The 17,982-nt window shown below is 58.5% G+C and overlaps 4 protein-coding genes across 5 annotated transcripts in view; 3 read left to right on the top strand and 1 right to left on the bottom strand.

Moving 5' to 3' along the window:
* col12a1b (collagen, type XII, alpha 1b) overlaps nt 1-1,508 on the top strand; it is a 30,016-nt gene extending 28,508 nt beyond the window's left edge. For both annotated transcript variants that reach the window (XM_077710293.1, XM_077710292.1), the window contains 3 exons: nt 51-305; nt 376-546; nt 1,406-1,508. In XM_077710293.1, coding sequence (XP_077566419.1) covers nt 51-305; nt 376-546; nt 1,406-1,479 — 500 coding nt within the window. In that variant the 3' untranslated portion in view covers nt 1,480-1,508. The remainder of the gene's footprint in view (nt 1-50; nt 306-375; nt 547-1,405) is intronic.
* A 1,999-nt stretch (nt 1,509-3,507) lies between these two features.
* crnkl1 (crooked neck pre-mRNA splicing factor 1) lies at nt 3,508-7,424 on the top strand. Its single transcript, XM_077738118.1, has 13 exons — nt 3,508-3,675; nt 3,833-3,985; nt 4,061-4,152; nt 4,335-4,493; nt 4,581-4,926; nt 5,019-5,189; nt 5,252-5,443; nt 5,541-5,600; nt 5,670-5,750; nt 5,892-6,131; nt 6,239-6,340; nt 6,437-6,685; nt 6,776-7,424. The coding sequence occupies exons 1-13, from the start codon at nt 3,628-3,630 to the stop codon at nt 7,166-7,168; spliced, it is 2,286 nt and encodes a 761-aa protein (XP_077594244.1). The 5' UTR covers nt 3,508-3,627; the 3' UTR covers nt 7,169-7,424.
* On the bottom strand, nt 7,365-9,713 carry naa20 (N-alpha-acetyltransferase 20, NatB catalytic subunit). The gene is made up of 6 exons (XM_077738376.1): nt 9,258-9,713; nt 8,741-8,765; nt 8,491-8,581; nt 7,947-8,082; nt 7,720-7,865; nt 7,365-7,639 (listed from the first exon to the last, which is right to left on the bottom strand). Exons 1-6 carry the CDS (start codon nt 9,308-9,310, stop codon nt 7,554-7,556), a joined length of 537 nt encoding a protein of 178 aa, XP_077594502.1. The 5' UTR covers nt 9,311-9,713; the 3' UTR covers nt 7,365-7,553.
* cfap61 (cilia and flagella associated protein 61) lies at nt 8,849-17,265 on the top strand. The gene is made up of 22 exons (XM_077738389.1): nt 8,849-10,017; nt 10,468-10,618; nt 10,721-10,797; nt 10,957-11,024; nt 11,088-11,440; nt 11,519-11,627; nt 11,808-12,063; nt 12,146-12,185; nt 12,255-12,391; nt 12,477-12,675; nt 12,755-12,961; nt 13,040-13,168; nt 13,281-13,408; nt 13,506-13,598; nt 13,677-13,845; nt 13,902-14,067; nt 14,214-15,493; nt 15,621-15,960; nt 16,038-16,120; nt 16,191-16,396; nt 16,966-17,059; nt 17,123-17,265. Exons 1-22 carry the CDS (start codon nt 9,857-9,859, stop codon nt 17,255-17,257), a joined length of 4,581 nt encoding a protein of 1,526 aa, XP_077594515.1. The 5' UTR covers nt 8,849-9,856; the 3' UTR covers nt 17,258-17,265.
* The last annotated feature ends 717 nt before the right edge of the window (nt 17,266-17,982 follow it).

The raw sequence follows: 17,982 nt of genomic DNA, 5'->3' as shown, positions 1-17,982 counted from the left end.
CGGTCCCTCCCGCCCCTTGACTGACAGCTTCTCCTCTTCCTCCCCCACAGCCCAGATGAACCGCGTCAACGGCCTCCTCAACCAGATCCCCGCCGGCATCCGGCGTCACGGTAACCCCGGTCCGCCGGGGCCCAGCGGACCCCCCGGCGGGACGGGAGCGCGCGGGGAGCCGGGCGCCACGGGCAGGAACGGCTTCCCCGGGAACCCGGGACCGCCGGGCTCCAACGGGGAGCCGGGCCAGGCCGGAGAGAAGGGCGAGCCGGGCCCGGCGGGAGTCGGGCAGAAGGGCCCCCGAGGACCCCCGGGTGAGTTGCGCGTCCACTGGCGGATAAAGGGCGCTACGGCCGTGTCCAAATGTCCGGTCCTTGGGCGCAGGTCCGCAGGGGGAGAGCAGGACGGGCCCCCGCGGGCCCGCCGGCCCCGCCGGCTCTCGCGGTCCGCCCGGTCGCCCCGGTTACGCCGGGGCGCGCGGCCCCGCCGGGGTGGCCGGCTACTGCGACTCGTCCCAGTGCGTGGGAATTCCGTACAACGGGCAAGGTTACGCCGGTAAGTGGGACGGACGCTTCCCTTGACGCCGCCCAAACCCCCCCCCGCCCCTAAGCATGACGAACGTACAAAAGCCTTGCCCTATCACGTTGAGGGGGCACCCGTCCTCCCAAAGCGTGGCTATCCAACGTATTTATTGCTGTGCCGCTCCTTCCTTCCTTGCCTTGCAGGTTCGGCCTAATTTGCCTTTAGCCGCTTTGACCGCCTCCCCCCCGAAACGCCCTCGTTCCGGGGAAGCGCTTAACAAACTTTGCTGCCTCAACAACAACAACAACAAATATGCAAACGAAAACGGCACGAGAGAGGAACTGACTAACCCGGCGAGAAGATGGCCGGCGGCCACCTCGCACCCCGAGGCCACGCGACAACCACGACAACCGAGAGCATGCCGGAGCGCCCGTACTAACTAAGCCGACCCGTCCCGTCCCACCGCGCTCCCTTCACCTCTCCTCCCCCACCGCTTGTCCGCCCGCTCCCAATTAACCAACCCCGATGAACTATTCGTCACAGACGATGCACTCCACTCCCAGCGTTTGACAAGGCCGAGCGGCTTGGACGTCTAGCGGCGTCCGTCCGTCCGTCCGTCTGTCCCGAGTCAAACGGGATGGCCAGTCTTTACCATTTGGAGAAAATATTTGGAAAATGCCACGAGCGTCATTTGAGCAGACGCTCGTGGGGGTGGACTGCATCGAATAACCAGACGCCGTCGACCACTCGTCTCCCGGAGTGACGGCGACCCCCCCCCCCCTCCCTCCGTGGGAAAGTGCCGACGAATAAACCGACGTGGACTAACACGCTTGACGACCGCCCGCTAACCCACGGCGAGGACCACTTGAAAGCCGACTTGCTTTGTGATCAGGCCGTTCGGCTGGAGGGGAAGAAGAGGATTCGTCGGCCCAGAGGCGACGTCGGAAGCGGGACGTCTCGGCCTAGAGCGCCCGGTGGCCTTGATCTGACCTCTGACCCCTGTGTGTGTGTGTGTGTGTGCGAGTGTGGGTGGGTGGGGTCCCATGTTTGTGTGTGCCTTTGTAACATATTTGCATATCTTTTTTGTATGGGCAGCCAGCGCCACCTGAAAATGCCCCTTTTGCTCACTTTTAGCCAGCCGCTATTTATCGGCGCTCCATATTAGTCACTGCCTGTAAAGCGCCTGTAGCCACGCCCCTTATTTGCATGTCCCTGATGTTGATTTTCTTTCAGATTGTCAATCCCAATGACAATTTATTTATTTTTCACACGAGAAAAAAAGTTGTTGTTTTTTTTTTTTCAATAAAACCACTAAAAACTTGCAGAGCTTTCTGGCTTTTGTGTGCAGCCGTCGTCGCCGCCGCCGTCGCCGCCGCCAAACGTTTGTTCTCTGGCCTGAGATGGACACCCAAGCGCGCTAGCGGGCTATCTTCAAAGATAGCAGCCCTTTGGTTTTGGAATGGTTCACGTGATGATTGGCTTTTTTGGCCTGCTCCCTCCCAATGAAGTCGTCAAGTGCTACATAAAAATTGATTTTTTTTTGTCAATGAACTCCATTTGGACTGTGGTGGAGCGGGTTCTTTTCCCACCCGTTCTAAATTTGAACTCGTCGGTCGCCATTGACTGTGATAGATGAGCCAGAGTCCTTTTAAAACGTAGCTCTTTTCTAGTTATTTTTTTTTTTCCATTGGCCAGACCTAACTTTGGCACATTAGCATTTACGACACTCCGACTAAGGAAAGACATCAACAACACTCGCTACTGCCAAATGGGCTGGAAATAACTCATGGGCGACGGACGTCTGATCCTTATGGATGGCTTTTAAATTGGCTCTTTTCCCCCGGTGGATTTTGAGCAAGAACGACGGGAAGGTTGCTTTTTTTTTCCCCTCAATTCGTGGATTGCCGTTGACAAGGGCTAGGTGTCAAATCTATGGATCCGAGGATGAGGCCTGCCTGGCTACGATTCTCGGTCTCGAGGCTTACGGGAGGGACGGAAGGCGGGACCGACCAAAGTCAATTGCGCCTCAGCAAAGTGTCCTCACTCGCGTTTTTATTGGAGGTAAGGCAGTAACGCGAGCCAACGGACGGGCAGACGGAGGGACGTCTCCCTCATTCAATCCACCTTTGAGCACTCGTCAGGTCGACAGGACGTCCTATGGATTCCACATGATGTCGCTTTTGCGGAATGTTTACAGCGAGCGAGAGCAAAATGTCTTAATTGGCAGCAGATTGCCAGGCCAAAGCAGCGGCGGCGGCGGCGGAGGCGGCTACTGTCACGTGTTTACGACCTCAAAACATGAAAGCTCATTGACTTTTTGAAAAATGTTATGACACATGTGGCGGCTTATTGATTCCAGTCGTTTTCAAGGTCGCGTCACAGACTGTTTAGTGTTTCCAGTTAGCGCCGTGACATTTTACAGCTTTTTAGGTCAGGGGGATGACACCATTCTTGTGGAATCGTTCAACGACGTGAGATCATGTTCTAGGCAGCTAAATGTGGATTCGCACCTTGCTCCAGTAACAAATGGAAACTTCTTTCTTTTAATATAGATAAATACATATATCTACTTTACATTTCTCTCCTCCGTCGTATCGTTTGTCTTTTGGAAATGTCGAAATAACATAAGATCGCACACAGAGACGTGGACCGTTTTCAATCAATTTGGGACGTAGACGTTACGACACTGACACCTAGCGGATGACCACAAACTCCACTTACTATACCTGTAATGTACCTGACCGTACATCATCACCTGTGTCAAAGTGGCGGCCCGGGGCCAAATCTGGCCCGCTGCATCGCATCAAATTTGTGTGGCCCGACTAAGTCAGTCATGAGTGAGTTACGACTTGAACTGCTTATTAAAATGAAGGATATATTAATATGCATAAATAAATACGATAACTTGTCTTCCCGACGCAAGATGGCCGCCATGCAGGCCGTCAACTTTGCCCTCAGATACCTAGCCTTGATTTACATGATATCTAAGTTGTCGTCATCAAGACGCGCGACACGCTCGGAAGTTTGCCTCGTTTACTTTGGACGTTTGCTCGCTTCTGGGACCTGTTACTGACTCGAATAAGAAGCTAGTTTCTCCAAACATTGTTTGCAAAAATGGCGTCGACGGCAGCCGGAAAGCAAAGAATCCCGAAGGTGGCGAAGGTAGGAACCGAAACGTAACGCGAGGGGGACCGCGGTGGCTTTATATTGGCTAGCTACGCTAATGCTACCGCTAGTGCTAGCGCTAGTGAGCTGCACTCTTATTGACAGGAGCGGGGAAAGGGAGATTTGGGGCTGACTTTTCCCTATTGTGTCTCAGGTGAAGAATAAAGCTCCGGCGGAGCTGCAGATCACCGCCGAGCAGCTACTGAGGGAGGCCAAGGAGCGAGAATTGGAACTTCTGCCGCCGCCGCCAAAACAAAAGATCACCGACAAGGAGGAACTCAACGACTACAAGCTGAGAAAGCGAAAGGTCGGAGACATTGACGTGGAAATGCCTTTTCGCTTGTCTTAACGGCCCTATGATTGTTTGTTGATTTTTTTTTAGGCCTTTGAGGACAACATTCGAAAGAACCGCACTATCATCAGTAACTGGATTAAATACGCGCAATGGGAGGAAAGCTTGACAGAGGTCCAGAGGTACGCACAAATAACTGCAGGGCAGGTTTTTACACAAATGTAGCCTGTCAATCGATTCGTGACATGTATATAAATACCAAAATGAGAACAATTAAAATAGTGAAGAAAGGCCTAGCGGTGGCCCTTGAAAACCCCCTAAAGTTTTTCCTCTGAGATAATGACGACGGCGGACTGTTTTTTAGGGCGCGCTCCATCTACGAGCGCGCGCTGGACGTGGACCACCGCAACGTGACCCTGTGGCTCAAGTACGCCGAGATGGAGATGAAGAGCCGGCAGGTCAACCACGCCCGCAACATCTGGGATCGGGCCATCACCATCTTGCCGCGCGTCAACCAGTTCTGGTGAGCGGTGGCGGCGGCGCCCGGCCTCTCCTCCGGCGAGCCCCGTGGACTAAACATTACCCCCCCCCCCCCCCCACCCCACCGCAGGTACAAATACACGTACATGGAGGAGACGCTGGGCAACGTGGCGGGCTGCCGGCAGGCCTTCGAGCGCTGGATGGAGTGGGAGCCCGAGGAGCAGGCCTGGCACTCCTACATCAACTTTGAGCTGCGCTACAAGGAGGTGGACAAAGGGCGCAGCATCTACGAGCGCTTTGTCACCGTGCACCCCGAGGTCAAGAACTGGATCAAGTACGCGCGCTTCGAGGAGAAGCACGGCTACATCGCGCACAGCCGGAAGGTCTTTGAGCGCGCCGCCGAGTTCTTTGGCGAGGAGCACGTGGACGAGCGCCTCTTTGTGGCCTTTGCGCGCTTTGAGGAGACGCAGAAGGAGGTGGGTGGTTGGACCGACGGTACCGGAGTGCCCGGCCTCCCTCCCTCCCCTTGGCAGCTCTCTTGAAGGCTGCTTTGTCCCTCCCGCTTCAGTTTGAACGCGTGCGCGTCATCTACAAGTACGCCCTGGACCGCATCCCCAAGCAGCAGGCCCAGGAGCTCTTCAAGAACTACACCGTCTTCGAGAAGAAGTTCGGAGACCGGCGGGGGATCGAGGACGTCATCGTCAACAAGAGGCGCTTCCAGTACGAGGAGGAAGTCAAGGTAGGCCGTCGCCGCCGCCATCGGTCGTCGCGCTCCTCACTCCCCGCCATTTTGCGGCCCAGGCCAACCCGCACAACTACGACGCCTGGTTCGATTACCTGCGGCTGGTGGAGAGCGACGCCGATCCCGACACGGTGCGCGAGGTGTACGAGCGCGCCATCGCCAACGTGCCGCCCATCCGGGAAAAGCGCCACTGGCGCCGCTACATCTACCTGTGGATCAACTACGCCCTCTACGAAGAACTGGAGGCTACGGTCGGTGGCTCATCTTTCCTTTGGGTTTTGGGGGGGGGACCAACAAGAGGGATATTTTTCTCCCGAATAACAAAACACGAGCCGATGATGATTGCAGGACGTGGACAGGACAAGGCAGGTGTACGAGGCCTGCTTGGATCTGATTCCTCACAAAAAGGTAACGGACGGACGGATGGACCGCCACGGATGGAAAAAGCCAACTGACGGCCATTTTTGCCCTTCTCAGTTCACCTTTGCCAAGATCTGGCTGCTGTCCAGTCAGTTTGAGATCAGACAGAAGAACCTGCAGCGCGCCCGCAAGATCATGGTGAGGAGAGAGCTTCCTTCCTGCCTTTCTTCCTGCCTGCCTTCCTGTCCAAGTGGCAAAAAACACTTGCCAAGGGAACCCTGCAATTTCCAGAAACATTTTTTTTTTTTGGAGTCTGAATTTCCACGCGTTTTTGTCCAGGGCACGGCCATCGGCAAATGCCCCAAGAACAAACTCCTGAAGGGCTACATCGAGCTGGAGCTCCAGCTGCGCGAGTTCGACCGCTGCCGCACGCTCTACCAGAAGTACCTGGAGTTCGGACCGGAGAACTGCACCACCTGGATCAAGTTTGCCGAGCTGGAGACCATCCTGGGCGACGTGGACCGCGCCCGCGCCATCTTTGAGCTGGCCATCTCGCAGCCGCGCCTGGACATGCCCGAGGTTAATCTTTAGTCTCTGTTGTTGTTGTTGTTTTTTGTCCCCCCCCCCCCCAAGCAAACATGTCATCCGTCTTCTCTCATTCCTTCCTTTTTCCTTTGTCCATTTAGGTCCTGTGGAAGTCCTACATCGACTTTGAGATCGAGCAGGAGGAGTTTGGGAAGACCAGGAACCTTTACAAAAGGCTGCTGCAGCGGACCCAGCACGTCAAGGTGAGGCCATCCACCCCAATGGCCGTCTGGAAAGAGGGCCCGAGCGCCCGCCCCGAGCGCCCGCCCTGACCCTGGCGTCGGCGTTCCGCTTTTCAGGTGTGGATCAGCTACGCCAAGTTCGAGCTGTCGCTGGAAGGCGAGGAGCGAGTGCGCAAGTGCCGGCAGATCTTCGAGGAGGCCAACAAGAGCCTGAGGAGCTGCCCGGAGAAGGAGGAGCGCCTCATGCTGCTGGAATCCTGGAGAGACTTGGAGGCCCAGTTTGGCTCCGACGCCACCCACCAGCGCGTGGCCAAGCTGCTGCCCGAGAAGGTCAAGAAGAGGAGGAAGGTCACGGCCGAGGACGGGGTGAGACCGGGACACCGACCGACCGGGGGTGCTTTTTAAAGTTTGCCTGTGTGCTTTTTATGACCTTTTTTTTTCCTCCTCCCCTTGCAGTCGGACGCGGGCTGGGAGGAATACTACGACTACATTTTCCCCGAAGACGCCGCCAACCAGCCTAATCTCAAACTCCTGGCCATGGCCAAGATGTGGAAAAAGAAGCAGCAGCAGGAGCCGGCGGCGCCCACGGCCCGAGACGACAGCGACGACGACGACGGTGGCGTCGGCGCTCCGGGAAAGGCTCCCGGAGACGTTTCTCCAGAGGAGCCCACGCGTGACGACGGTGGCGTTCCGGAAAAGGTCGACGGGGACGGCGACGTCGCTCCGGAACAGCAGACGTATGACGACCGAGATGACAGCGACAGCAGCAGCAGCGAGGACGAAGGGGATGGCCGAGAAAAGAAGAAAGAGGCCGGGAAGACCAGCGCCGAAGAGGCGGTCTCGCTTTAAAAAAAAAAAAAAAAAAATCCATCCCTTTTGACTCACTGACTTTGCCAGGACACTCAAACGCTGTCGTTTGATGAACCGGCGTCGCAGACCTCCGTTGTCTTGTTTTAAAGAAAAATTAAAAAACGGGATTAGAAATATCCTACAAAAAAAAAACGGGCCCATGTTTTCTGTGGCCTTTAAAAGTGGGAAAAAAATCCATGTTTTTGCCAAAAGTTTATTGTGAATGTACAGCAAATAAAAGAGGAAAAAGATGACACCCCGTGGCTCTCTGTCATGCCGTCCGTCCGGCCGGCCTGATTTTTCAGAACAGCCGCCCGCCGGCCCGCCCGATGGAGTCGGCCAGCCGGCGTCTCCACTCCGGCTCAGAAAGCCACGGCGTCCGCTGTTATTCGATGTCCTCGGGCCTGACGGGATGCGGCAGCGGGACGATGGACTTCTTGTCGGCGTCCCTGGACAAGGCCTTCCTCATGTCTGACGGGAAAAGAAGAGCAGAGGGCGTCTGGACCGGAAAGAGGTCGGGACTGGCCGCCCAGCCACCCGTCCGTCCCCACCGTAAGCATCCTCGTCCGGATCGCCGTTGCTGGCCGAGTAGTACTCGATGACGGTCCTGTAGACGCTGTAGCCCAGGCGCCTGTACATGCTGACCGCCACCTGGTTGGACACGCGCACAAACAGGTCCACGAAGAAGCCGCCTTTCCTGCGGGGGCGCAGAAAAAGGAAAAGAGAGTCAACGGACGAACGCCGTCTTTCCCCCGTCGGGCCGGCGAGAAGCGGCTACCTCTCGGAGATCTCCTCCAGCATCTCCATCAGCTTGGCGGCCAGTCCCAGCCGGCGGAACTCGGGCGCCACGGACAGCGCCGTCACGTGGCCGTGCCACTCCTCCCGCGCCACCGAGCCTTCCGCCTTCCCCATGACTGACAAGGATTTAAAAAGGTACCGTTGCAACTATTTTCTCTCTCTTTTTTTTTTTTGACTTTCATAACAGTAAATATTTGAAGTTGATATCTAATGCAGACAAAGTGGCGGCGGTGGTGACGATGGTCCGCCGTGGGTGAGTGACAACGTTTTGACACTTTGAAATGACAATCAGCTGTCCCCAATTTGCAGGTCACCCAATTGGTGTCCTCTGTGGGTCGGAAGCAAAAGCCACACCCACCGCGGCCCTTTCTACCACAGTTTGCCACGCCCCCCATTCTCGTGCCCGTTCGGCGTGCAGACGAGCGGGAGTCCAAATTCTCCGACAATTTGGACTCGGACCCGATCCCGGTGTAAACGGCCCCGTGGCTTTGGATTGGGACGTGCGCTCTCCCGCCCCGACTTACTGTATCCCATGAGTTGGCCTCCCGGCGCCTCGGCGACGATGAAGTACTCGGGCCAGTGGGCCAAGTACTGCAGGTAGAACGGGATCCCGTACTGCGGTCATAAGCTCAGGGGGAAGAGAAGAAAAGTGGAGCGGATCTTTTAACCCGTGTTAACATTGACCCCACAAAGTGTCAGTCCCACTCAGGTTATCGAAGCGCTTGAAGGCACCCCAAGGTAACGCTTTCATCCTCAGGTGAGTGTCAAGGATACAGTTTCTGTCAGAGGGTCCATGTTGCTGTGAAGGAAAAGGTGCAGTTTGTCATTTAAAAAAACAATCATCTTTTTTTTTTTTACAGACATCAACAGACACGCTTCTTGATGCGTTATTCCGGTCAATTTCGGGATGGTGATGGTTATTCCGGTCCATGTTTGCGTTACCAATTCAACTAGCCGTCAAATGGAAGCATTTGCTACATTAAATGGGCGTGCACACGAGCTGTGAGCTAAGCCATTTGGCCCGGCTAATAGTTCATTTCCAACGTTTGCATTTGTTTGATCGAACCGGTCGAGAGTACATCGAAGCAAAGTTAGGATTTGATCCTGGTCAATGAATCGCATGGTCAATTGATCCAATTGGCGGACGTGGTTTGTTGTTGTCGAAGAGCAGGGAGCCCACGCCTGCCTTCGGTGCTAGCTTGCGAATACATCAAGTCCAAGACGACCGACCGAGGGGCTCAGAACGACCCGAAGGGCGTTTTAGCTTTCAAATGAGACATTTAATCCTTACATATTGTTGAATTTGAACAAATCGTCGCAGGTGAACGGCCGTAACGTCGTCATGTTGTCTTTAAAGATAGGAACTATCCGAAGAGCGCCCTCTTCCGTTCGGAGGCCCGCGTTGCAAATGTACTTCAAATAGATGTAGTAGTCCCCCTCGCCCTTTTCCTTGTCCGTCCCGATTGAAGAAACGCTTCCAAAAGTGAAAAATCACACCAAAGACGTGGCTTATGTCCATTTCCCAACAAGTGCCGTTCTTAGGGCTGAAACAAAACAAACAAATGCCGTTTGAAGGTAACTTCTAGGCGCACGACCGCCACCAAGTGGCAGCGAGTGTGACCGGCTAACAGTTTTTGTCGTCTACCAGTAAGGTATACTTGTCACAACTCCAATAAGTCTTTGGAAAAGCGAAAAGTGTGACTCGAGTGGGGACTAGCAGAGAAGTTGTTTTGGTGCGGCGCGACTTTCTGACGACACGAGCGGCCCAAATGCGCGGAGCTGCGCCGTTACCATGGTGACCAGCTTTGTTTCCTACCACCGCCACGCCGAGACGAGCGTTGGAAGTCGGAGGAGGCTTCCGGGTGAGTTTGCTTGCTTGATTTGGGCACCATGCCGAGCAGCAGCGACAGTGGCAGCGGCAGCGGGGGCGGCCTCCACGGGGGGCGACTCAGCGTCCGGAGGAGCGAAAGCTCCGACGCCGAGGCCATCGGACTGCTCGTCACGCCTGAAGCCCTGGAGCTTTTCGGGCCCATCGACGTCCTCCAACTCCTGTGAGTACATTATGTATATATATATATATATATATATATATATATATATATATATATATATATATATATATATATATATATATATTTGTTTTTATATATATATATATATATATATATATATATATATATATATATTTGTTTTTAAAAAGCCTCTCCCTTTGGGGTGCGCTTGTGTTGTCGTCGTTTGGACGTCGCTATTAACCTCTCCCATGAAGAACCCACGAGTCGATCCAAAGTTGAGCCTGACATGGCGCTGGTCCCTTTCAAAGTTTCTTTGAGACGGTTCAATTGGGCCCACCAACCAATGCACGGCCACCGAGCGGCCCGACGTGTCCGACGTGTCCGACGTGTCCGACGTGTCCGACGTGTCCGACGTGTCCGACGTGTCAGACGTGTCCAACGGATCCAACACGCCGCGTTCTCCACGCGCCTAATGTCTGTCCCTTCAAGCGAGAAGGCCAACCTGGCGGTGAGCCTGGTCACCGAGGAGGGCCAGTTGGTGGCCCACGCCGCCTTCTTCGACCATCCCGCCGCGTCCATGGTGGATCCGGCCCACTGGGAGTCGTTCCTGCGGAAGCGCTTTGACGCCGCCGCCTTGACGGTACGTTGGATTTTTTTCTTTAGCCGGTCCCAGAGCGTGGACGGCGACGGCGCGCGCGCCCTACTGACGCGGCCGCCGCCGCCGACCCGCTTTGTGCTTCAGCCGTGGAACACGCTCTTCCTCCGCCTGTACGTGTGCCAGCGTGTCTGCTCCGCCGGCTGTTTTCGCCACATCATCAGGTGCCCAAATCAAAAGGAGCCAATCGGTCGGCGCCCGGCGCCGGGCCAGAGGCCCCCCATTTAGTCCCGCAATGTTACCGATGTCTTTGTTCCTTTTCGATTCCACTTGGGATGGCCTCGCTCCGCCGCTGCCGTTCCAAATCTCCAACCACGCCTCAGCGCCGTCTTCAACACCACCCCCGAGTTGGACTTTGTGTGCCTGCTGAGCCCGGCTTCGGCGCCCCTAGGTACGCCGTCTCGCTCGCCACAGTCTGACCAAACAATATTTGGGACGCTTTTTTTTTGCGCAGAGGAGGCGCTGGACGCGCTGCTGGACCCCCTGCGCCGCCTGGCGGAGGAGGAAGTCGAGAAGGAGGAGGAGGAGGAAGACGAGAAGGAGGAGGAGGAGGAGGAGGAAGACGAGAAGGAGGAGGAGGAGGAGGAGGAAGAAGAAGAGGAGGCGGGCCGCCCCAGGGCCTGGGTGTGTCACCGACACCGCCTGTGCCCCAGACTCCACGTGCGACCCGCCAGGGTGGCGGACCACGACGACGTGATGCACATCCTGGCTCAGCAGACCAAGATTCTGTCGGCCGTCAACCGGCCCTACTTCCTGTCGGAGCTCATCGAGGCCCAGGACGACAAGAACCACGCCGCCGTCTGCGAGGTACCCTCTCCCCGCCGGCCCCGGGTCTGGCTCATTTGGCAAATGGCTCGCCCTCAGCCCGCCCCGTCTCCCCGCCAGTGCGACGGCACCATCACCGGTTTCATCAACGTCACGGCGGAGGTGAACGTCGGGCGACTGCAGGAACACTTTGACCTCAGTCACTTGGGCGGCCTCTGCAAACCCCAGCCGGAGCGGCCCGAGGACTTCGAGACCGCTCGGCACGGGGGACGGCGGGAGGACGCCGTGCCGGCAGGAGGAGAAGCGGCGCGGGAACAACAGCCCGTGCCGGAAGGAGAACCAGAATCCCGGGAGGAGGGTGATGGTGAGGAGGGGGAGGGAGAGGAGGAGGAGGAGGAGGAAGAAGAAGAGGATGCGGATGATGAGAAGAAGGAGGAGGAAGAGGAGGAGGAGGAGGAAGAGGAGGAAGAGGAGAATCAGGATGAGGAGGAGGAGGAGGATGAGGAGGAGTATGTGAAGGATGAGGAGGAGGAGGAAGAAGAAGAAGAAGAAGAAGAAGAAGAGGAGGAAGAGGATGAGGAGGAGCCTACAGCATCCAGGTTCTCATCAGAACCCAACGCTTTCTGCATCCAGTTCTTCTTCTCGGAGAAAAACTACGAGATAAGGTCAGAAGCGCAAAGCTCTTGCACTTCCACCAAATGTCCAAAAGGGGGAAGCAAAATTGGTCTTCCTCCTCTTCTCTGGCAGATCCCTGGACTTGATTCCATACATATTCCAACTCTTCCCAGTAAGTAGTCCACTCACTCCCCGGGCCGTCACGTCCACACGTGCAATCTCTCAGCCACTTTTTGTCCAGGATCTGGACTTTTGCATCGTGACGGTGCCCACGTTGTCTCCGGACTTCCCGCTCCTGCAGAATTTCCTGCGAGTGCCTCCGCGCTCGGGGAGCCTCTTGCCCTCCGACCTCTACGTCTTGCACCGCGACGGCCTCGGGTAAGTCCTCTGAGCGGACGACGTCCATCCGGCTGTCCGTCCGTCCGTCCGTCCTTCCGCCCACATGAACGGGCTTTACCGGCAGAGGCGTGGAGGTGCGGCCCGCCGCCGAGTCGGACCGCGACGCCGTGGCCGAGCTGGCGGCCCGGGCCGGAGCGGGGGGGCGGGCCATGTTGCGCGACCTGGACCTGGTCTACCGGGCGTCCGAGCCGTGTCCCTTTCGGGCCTTCGTGGCCGACTCGGGCGGCGTGGCGGTGGGGGCTCTGGTGGTCAGGGACGAGAAGGTGAAAGCGCCGACCGCCGGCTCCCGTGGATAAGTAAATTCGCGAACCCGCCCGCCCGCCCTCCTGCCGCTCCCCCCAGGACACGGAATACATCCGGGCCCGCTACAACGTGGAGAACTTCATCTACTTTGGTCACCACGGCGCCGAGGAGCACGCTCAGCTGGTCCACTTTGCGCTCTATCGCCGCTTCCAACACTTGAGCCGACATTTCTTCAAGGAGGCGCTGCGGCTGGCCGGCAAGTCCACCTTCTACCACCGCGTCTACCCGCCGGGCTCCAACCGCAAGGTGTGCAGGGTCCCCCGCCTCTCTCTTTTGTCCGGGGTGCCGGTCCGCGCCTCACCTGCCCCCCGTTTCCCCCGTCAGGACCGCTGCGTGCACCATCTGGACTACATCCTGGACTGCGCCGTGCCGGTGCGTCCGCGGCGGCAGATCGTCTACCCCCTCAAGGAGCTGGGCGTCAACGCGCCGGCCAGGTGCATCACCGACGAGCAGGTGGGCGAGCGATTGGAGCCGGCGAGAGGACTCTCCCAGGGCTTTCCCACCGTCGCGGCTGTTTCCAGCTAGCTTTGTGCTAGCCTTTTGATTTTTGTCCTTCTTCCTCCAGGCGCCGTTCGCCCTGAACCTGATCAGCCGCAAGCTAACCATGGAGCCCAAACTGCCGGTCAACGCCAGGATCGTCCTGGTGGGGGCCTCCGACACGGGCCTGTCCTTCCTGGAGGCCCTTTGTTTCTGGTGGGTGGGCCGCAGAGTCGCCTCAACCCGCCATTTTGGCTCCTAGCGTTGAAGTCCCAAATGGAGTTTGACGGCCCGCTGTCAATGGTGTGCGCAGCCCTCACCTGAGATTCAAGAACCTGACCCTGATCTCCACGCACGGATTCCCGTCCGACTGCGCCCTGGCCAGTGGCAAGTTCCTTTCCACCAGGTAAATAGGGTTGGCACTTGGCCGTCGGCCCTCGGCGGCGTGGAAAGGCCCACGTGCGGTGTCGCCATTTTGCCGCAGCCACGCCTACAGCAGCAAGTACATGGCGCAGCTGCCCCTGCGCTCGTGCGTGGCCGAGGTGTCCGACAAGATGGTGGCCATCGACAGGAAGTCCAAGCACGTGGTGGTCTCCGGCGGCGCCAAGATTCCCTACGACTACCTCATCCTCTGCACGGGGCAGCAGTACCAGGTGCTCCCCTCGCCCCTCCTTTTCCCGGGGCGCCGTTAAAGTCCGCGTCCGTGCAGGATCCTCGAGCCACGGAGGACCGGGACGGCGTTCCCGGCGACGAGGACCCGTCCTTTCCCCCGAGGCGCGCCGACCCCGCCCCCTCCAATCTGTTCACCCTCAACGACTCTCACGACTGCAACGCGGCGCGACGCTGGCTGCTGGACAACTTTGCCCGGAAGAACGGTACGCGGAAAAAGGTCCCCGATGAGTCCGTGTCCTTTCGGGGACGGCGCTGGGCCAGTACGGTCCGTTCTGGTCCGTTCCAGTACGGTCCGTTCCGTTCCGGTCCGTTCCGGTCCTCCTTCAATTCCTTTCATCTGCCCACGCAGAAAACGCTGTCGTCTACGGGAACGGCGTTGACGTTTTCACCGCCGTGGAGATGCTCCTCCGGGTGGGAATACGCGGAACCTGCATCCACCTGGTGCTGGCTCCTCCCCCACCGGCCCGCGGCAAAGACGAGGCGCCCTCCGAGAGCGAGGACTCCGACTCGCCTCCCGAGAAGGAGGCTCGGGACCGTGCCGTCGGTGAAAGCCTCGCGGCCCCCCCTCCCGAGAGCCGAGGTGCCGACGAAAGTGACGTGGGCCCGATGGAAAACGCCGAGGATTGGTCTCGCCAAAGTGCCGTCAGTCGCCCCGGAGATAGCCGAGCCGCCGACGCCGCCGCCAAGGGCCAAATCCCCGATCAGTCGCCCAGAGACGGCGACGTAAACGACGAGGCGTCTCCCGAGACGGAGGACGCCGACCGTTCACGTGGCGGGGAGGCCCAAATAGACGACGCCGCCGGATGGCCTCCCAGAGACGACCGAGGGGCCGGCCAGAGCGACGATGCCGACGATGCCGACCGTTGGCCCGGCGAAATGGAAAAGGCAGATGTTTTGCCTCCCGAAATGGAGGACGCAAAGCTTTCGCCTTCGCGGTCCAACGCCACCGACTCGTCGTCCTCTGAAATGGACGACGGCAACGAGTCGCCCGGACCGGGGGACCCCGCCGACCAATCCTCTCCCGAGAATGATGAAGGAAACCAGTCCCCCTCTGACTTGGAGGACAGAAACCAGTCATCGGGTGAGGCCGCCAGTGGCGACGAGGCCGCCAGTGGCGACGATACGCCTCGCCAGTCTGACGACGACGACGACGGCGATTCGCCCCGCCAGTCCGACGCCGAGGACGATTCACCTCGCCAGTCAGACGGCGATTCGCCTCACAAGTCCGACAACGACAGCGATTCGCCTGGCCAGTCCGACGCCGACGACACGCTCGGCGAGACCGACGTGGCGGCCGTAGACCACGACGCCGCGGGCGATGGGACAGACGTCGCCGACGCCGTCGCCGACGTCGCCGTCGTTCCGGACGAGGCGGCGGCCGATCGGGGCCCGCTCCGGGACCCCCTTCCGGCGGACCTGGTCTCCAACGAGCCGCAACCTCCGGAGCCCGGCGGCCTGTACTTTCCGGACGCCGGCGTGGAGAGCGCGGTGATGGCGGCCCTGGAGAAGTCGCGGGTCCACGTCCACCGCGACTGCGTCCTGACGCGGATGAACGACGGCCAACGCTCCGACGCCCTCACCTCCGTATCGTTCAGAAGCGCCTCGGGAATCCTTCGCCTGAATTGCGGCGTGAGTCGTCGGCGCCGGTCGGAGTTGCTCCAAAAGTGGAGTGGACATTTGTCGAGATCTGGGTCGATTGAGCCGACTGAAATTGTCTTTCACCCCCCCCCCCCCTTTCCCGGTATCTCCCCGTCAGGTGTTGTTCAACATGTCCGGCCGAGGCGTGGACTACGACGCCTTCAGGAGCATCAACAACTCCTTCCTGGTGTTCGACGGGCGGCTGGTCATCGACGCCGCCTTCCGGACCAACGACGCGTCCATCTGGGGCGCCGGGCCGCTCACCAAATTCTCCCGCTCCTACTACAGCGACGAGTGGTCGCACGGCAACTTCAACTCGCGGGAGGTGGGCCGGGAACTGGCGGCCAGGCTGCTCTGCCACTTTGACCCCACGCTGGAGGCGCCGCGTCGGACGCCGGCCGCCGCCGCCGCCGCCGCCAACCGCCTGGTTCCCATTTACGTGCGGCCCAAGATCCGAGGTGAGCGTGGACGCTTTGAAATCGGAGCCTGTTTTTTTTGTTCCTGACGGAGCCCCCGCCCGGGCCGTCGCTCGCAGGCGGGACCTTACCGGGGAAATTGAACTACCTCCACGTGACCAGACCGGTGGCCAGGAGTTGGCGAGGCCCCCCCGCCAGACAAGTAGGTGGAGCGTCCGGTGGAACGTGCCGGTCGGATCAGTACTCCCCCTCACCCCCCTCACCCACCTCAGGGCCGACGCATCGCCACGGGTCGCCCGGAGAGCGGCGACTACTTGTGCTTGCACCTGGACAAGAACCAGGTGGTGGAGACCCTGACCTGCCTGTCGTCCAAGCCGCTGCCCGTCCACAACCTGATGCGCCTCTACGCCAAACACCAGAAACTGCTGGGACAGCTGCTGATTCGACTTCACCTGGAGCAGATCCAAGACCTCTACAGGTAGGAGTTGACGCGCGGAGATTTCGGATGTTTTGAACTTGCCGACCAAGGCCGGCCCTTCAAGAAGCTCAGCGCGTGCTCGGCGGACACGCCATATCCCTCTTGTATTTATTGAAGAGCCTCTCCTATCAATGGCTCTTTTTCAACGGCGGCCAAAAAGCCGTCCGTCGCACGGCGACCGGAGCGTCCGTCCCAGATAGAAGGCCGACTTTTGTTTTGCCTGCCCCGGCCGCACAAACGGCCGGGGGGGGGGGGGTGGATCAAGAGATTAGGAGGTAGAGGACAATGGGCGGCCGTGTCTGGCGCCCCCATTTGTCTTCAATCCTCCAAAGAAAAGCAGGTCAAAGGCGCGCCACATCCAAACAACACCGGCTCCAAAGATGGCGCCTTTGTTACGCTCCGGTTGGCATTTTGGATTGGATAACTTTATTCATCCCGTATTCGGGAAATTACATTTAGCATCGAGTGGAAGAAAAATGGCAATCAAACGTGGGGTGCCGGAGCCCATCCGGCCCACCGCCACGGGCGGACCCCGGATGAGCCGTGGCCGTTTGCTTTTGTTTTGTCAGCTTCTTCAGGCAGAGCTGGTGTTTGGCCATCTTCCACGACCGCTTCTCCGACTTCGAGGACGAAATCCTCCAGGACACGGCGGGCGACGTCAAGGTGGGCCACGTCCCCCCCAAAAGTGGGTCCTCGCCGACGCCCGTGACCGCTCTCCGTCCGCAGGTCGACGGGCGGGATCCGCGGGGCGCCGCCCTGGAGGACCCCGCCGGCAGGGCGGCGCTGAGGATCAAAGCGGCCAAATATTTGTCCTTCAACCGCAACCTGCTGCCCATGTTCCTCTGCCCCGACGACTTGTGACGCCACGCGGAGGACAAGAAAAGCCGGCCCGCCGTCGGCCGTGCTCCATCTGCTTTCAATGGAAAGCGCTTTAAGGCTTCTGGACGTTGAATCCGTTTGAGTGACCCTCCTTCATTGGCTTTAGTGGGAATGTGGCCTCGAGGCGGCCACGTCGCTAGGGGCGGCGGAAGCTGGGGCCTCCGTGGAACTCTAGTAGACGTCCCATCCGGGCGTGGGCCAGGAAATGTTGATTGATGTTGAAGAGCGCTCGTCCGAGCGTAAAAGCAAGCTGCTGGCGTGTGCCTTCGGCGACGGCGACGACGAGGCCTCGCCCCAGCCGGGCAGAGGGCGCGGGGATGGCGACGGCGGCTTTGTGTGCCAGCTTTGCAAGGAGGCGTACGGCGAGCCGCCGAGCCTGGCTCGGCACGGCTGCTCCGGGATGGAGCGGGTGGAGTACCGCCGCCCCGAGTGCGACAAGGCCTTCGGTTGCCCCGCCAACCTGGCCTCGCACCGCCGTTGGCACAAGCCCAAGGCGGAGCAGAAAGGCCGGCCGTGGCGACATTCCCCTCAAAGTCAATGCCTTAACGTTGAAAAGAAGTCAAAACCACCTGGAGCTTTCCTATTGGAAACTTTATGACAGGAGAGGAGCAAAAAAAAAAAAAAAATCAACTAGCGTAGGGGCTAATGCCTTGAACTTTTGAACCGTTGTTTCTCTCTCTTCAACTCTATTTATTCACGTATTTATC

This window comes from Stigmatopora nigra, chromosome 2, assembly GCF_051989575.1.
Source record: "Stigmatopora nigra isolate UIUO_SnigA chromosome 2, RoL_Snig_1.1, whole genome shotgun sequence".
NCBI lineage: Eukaryota > Metazoa > Chordata > Actinopteri > Syngnathiformes > Syngnathidae > Stigmatopora > Stigmatopora nigra.
The sequence above is the reverse complement of the archived record's forward strand: the minus strand, read 5'-3'. Positions and strand labels throughout refer to the sequence as shown.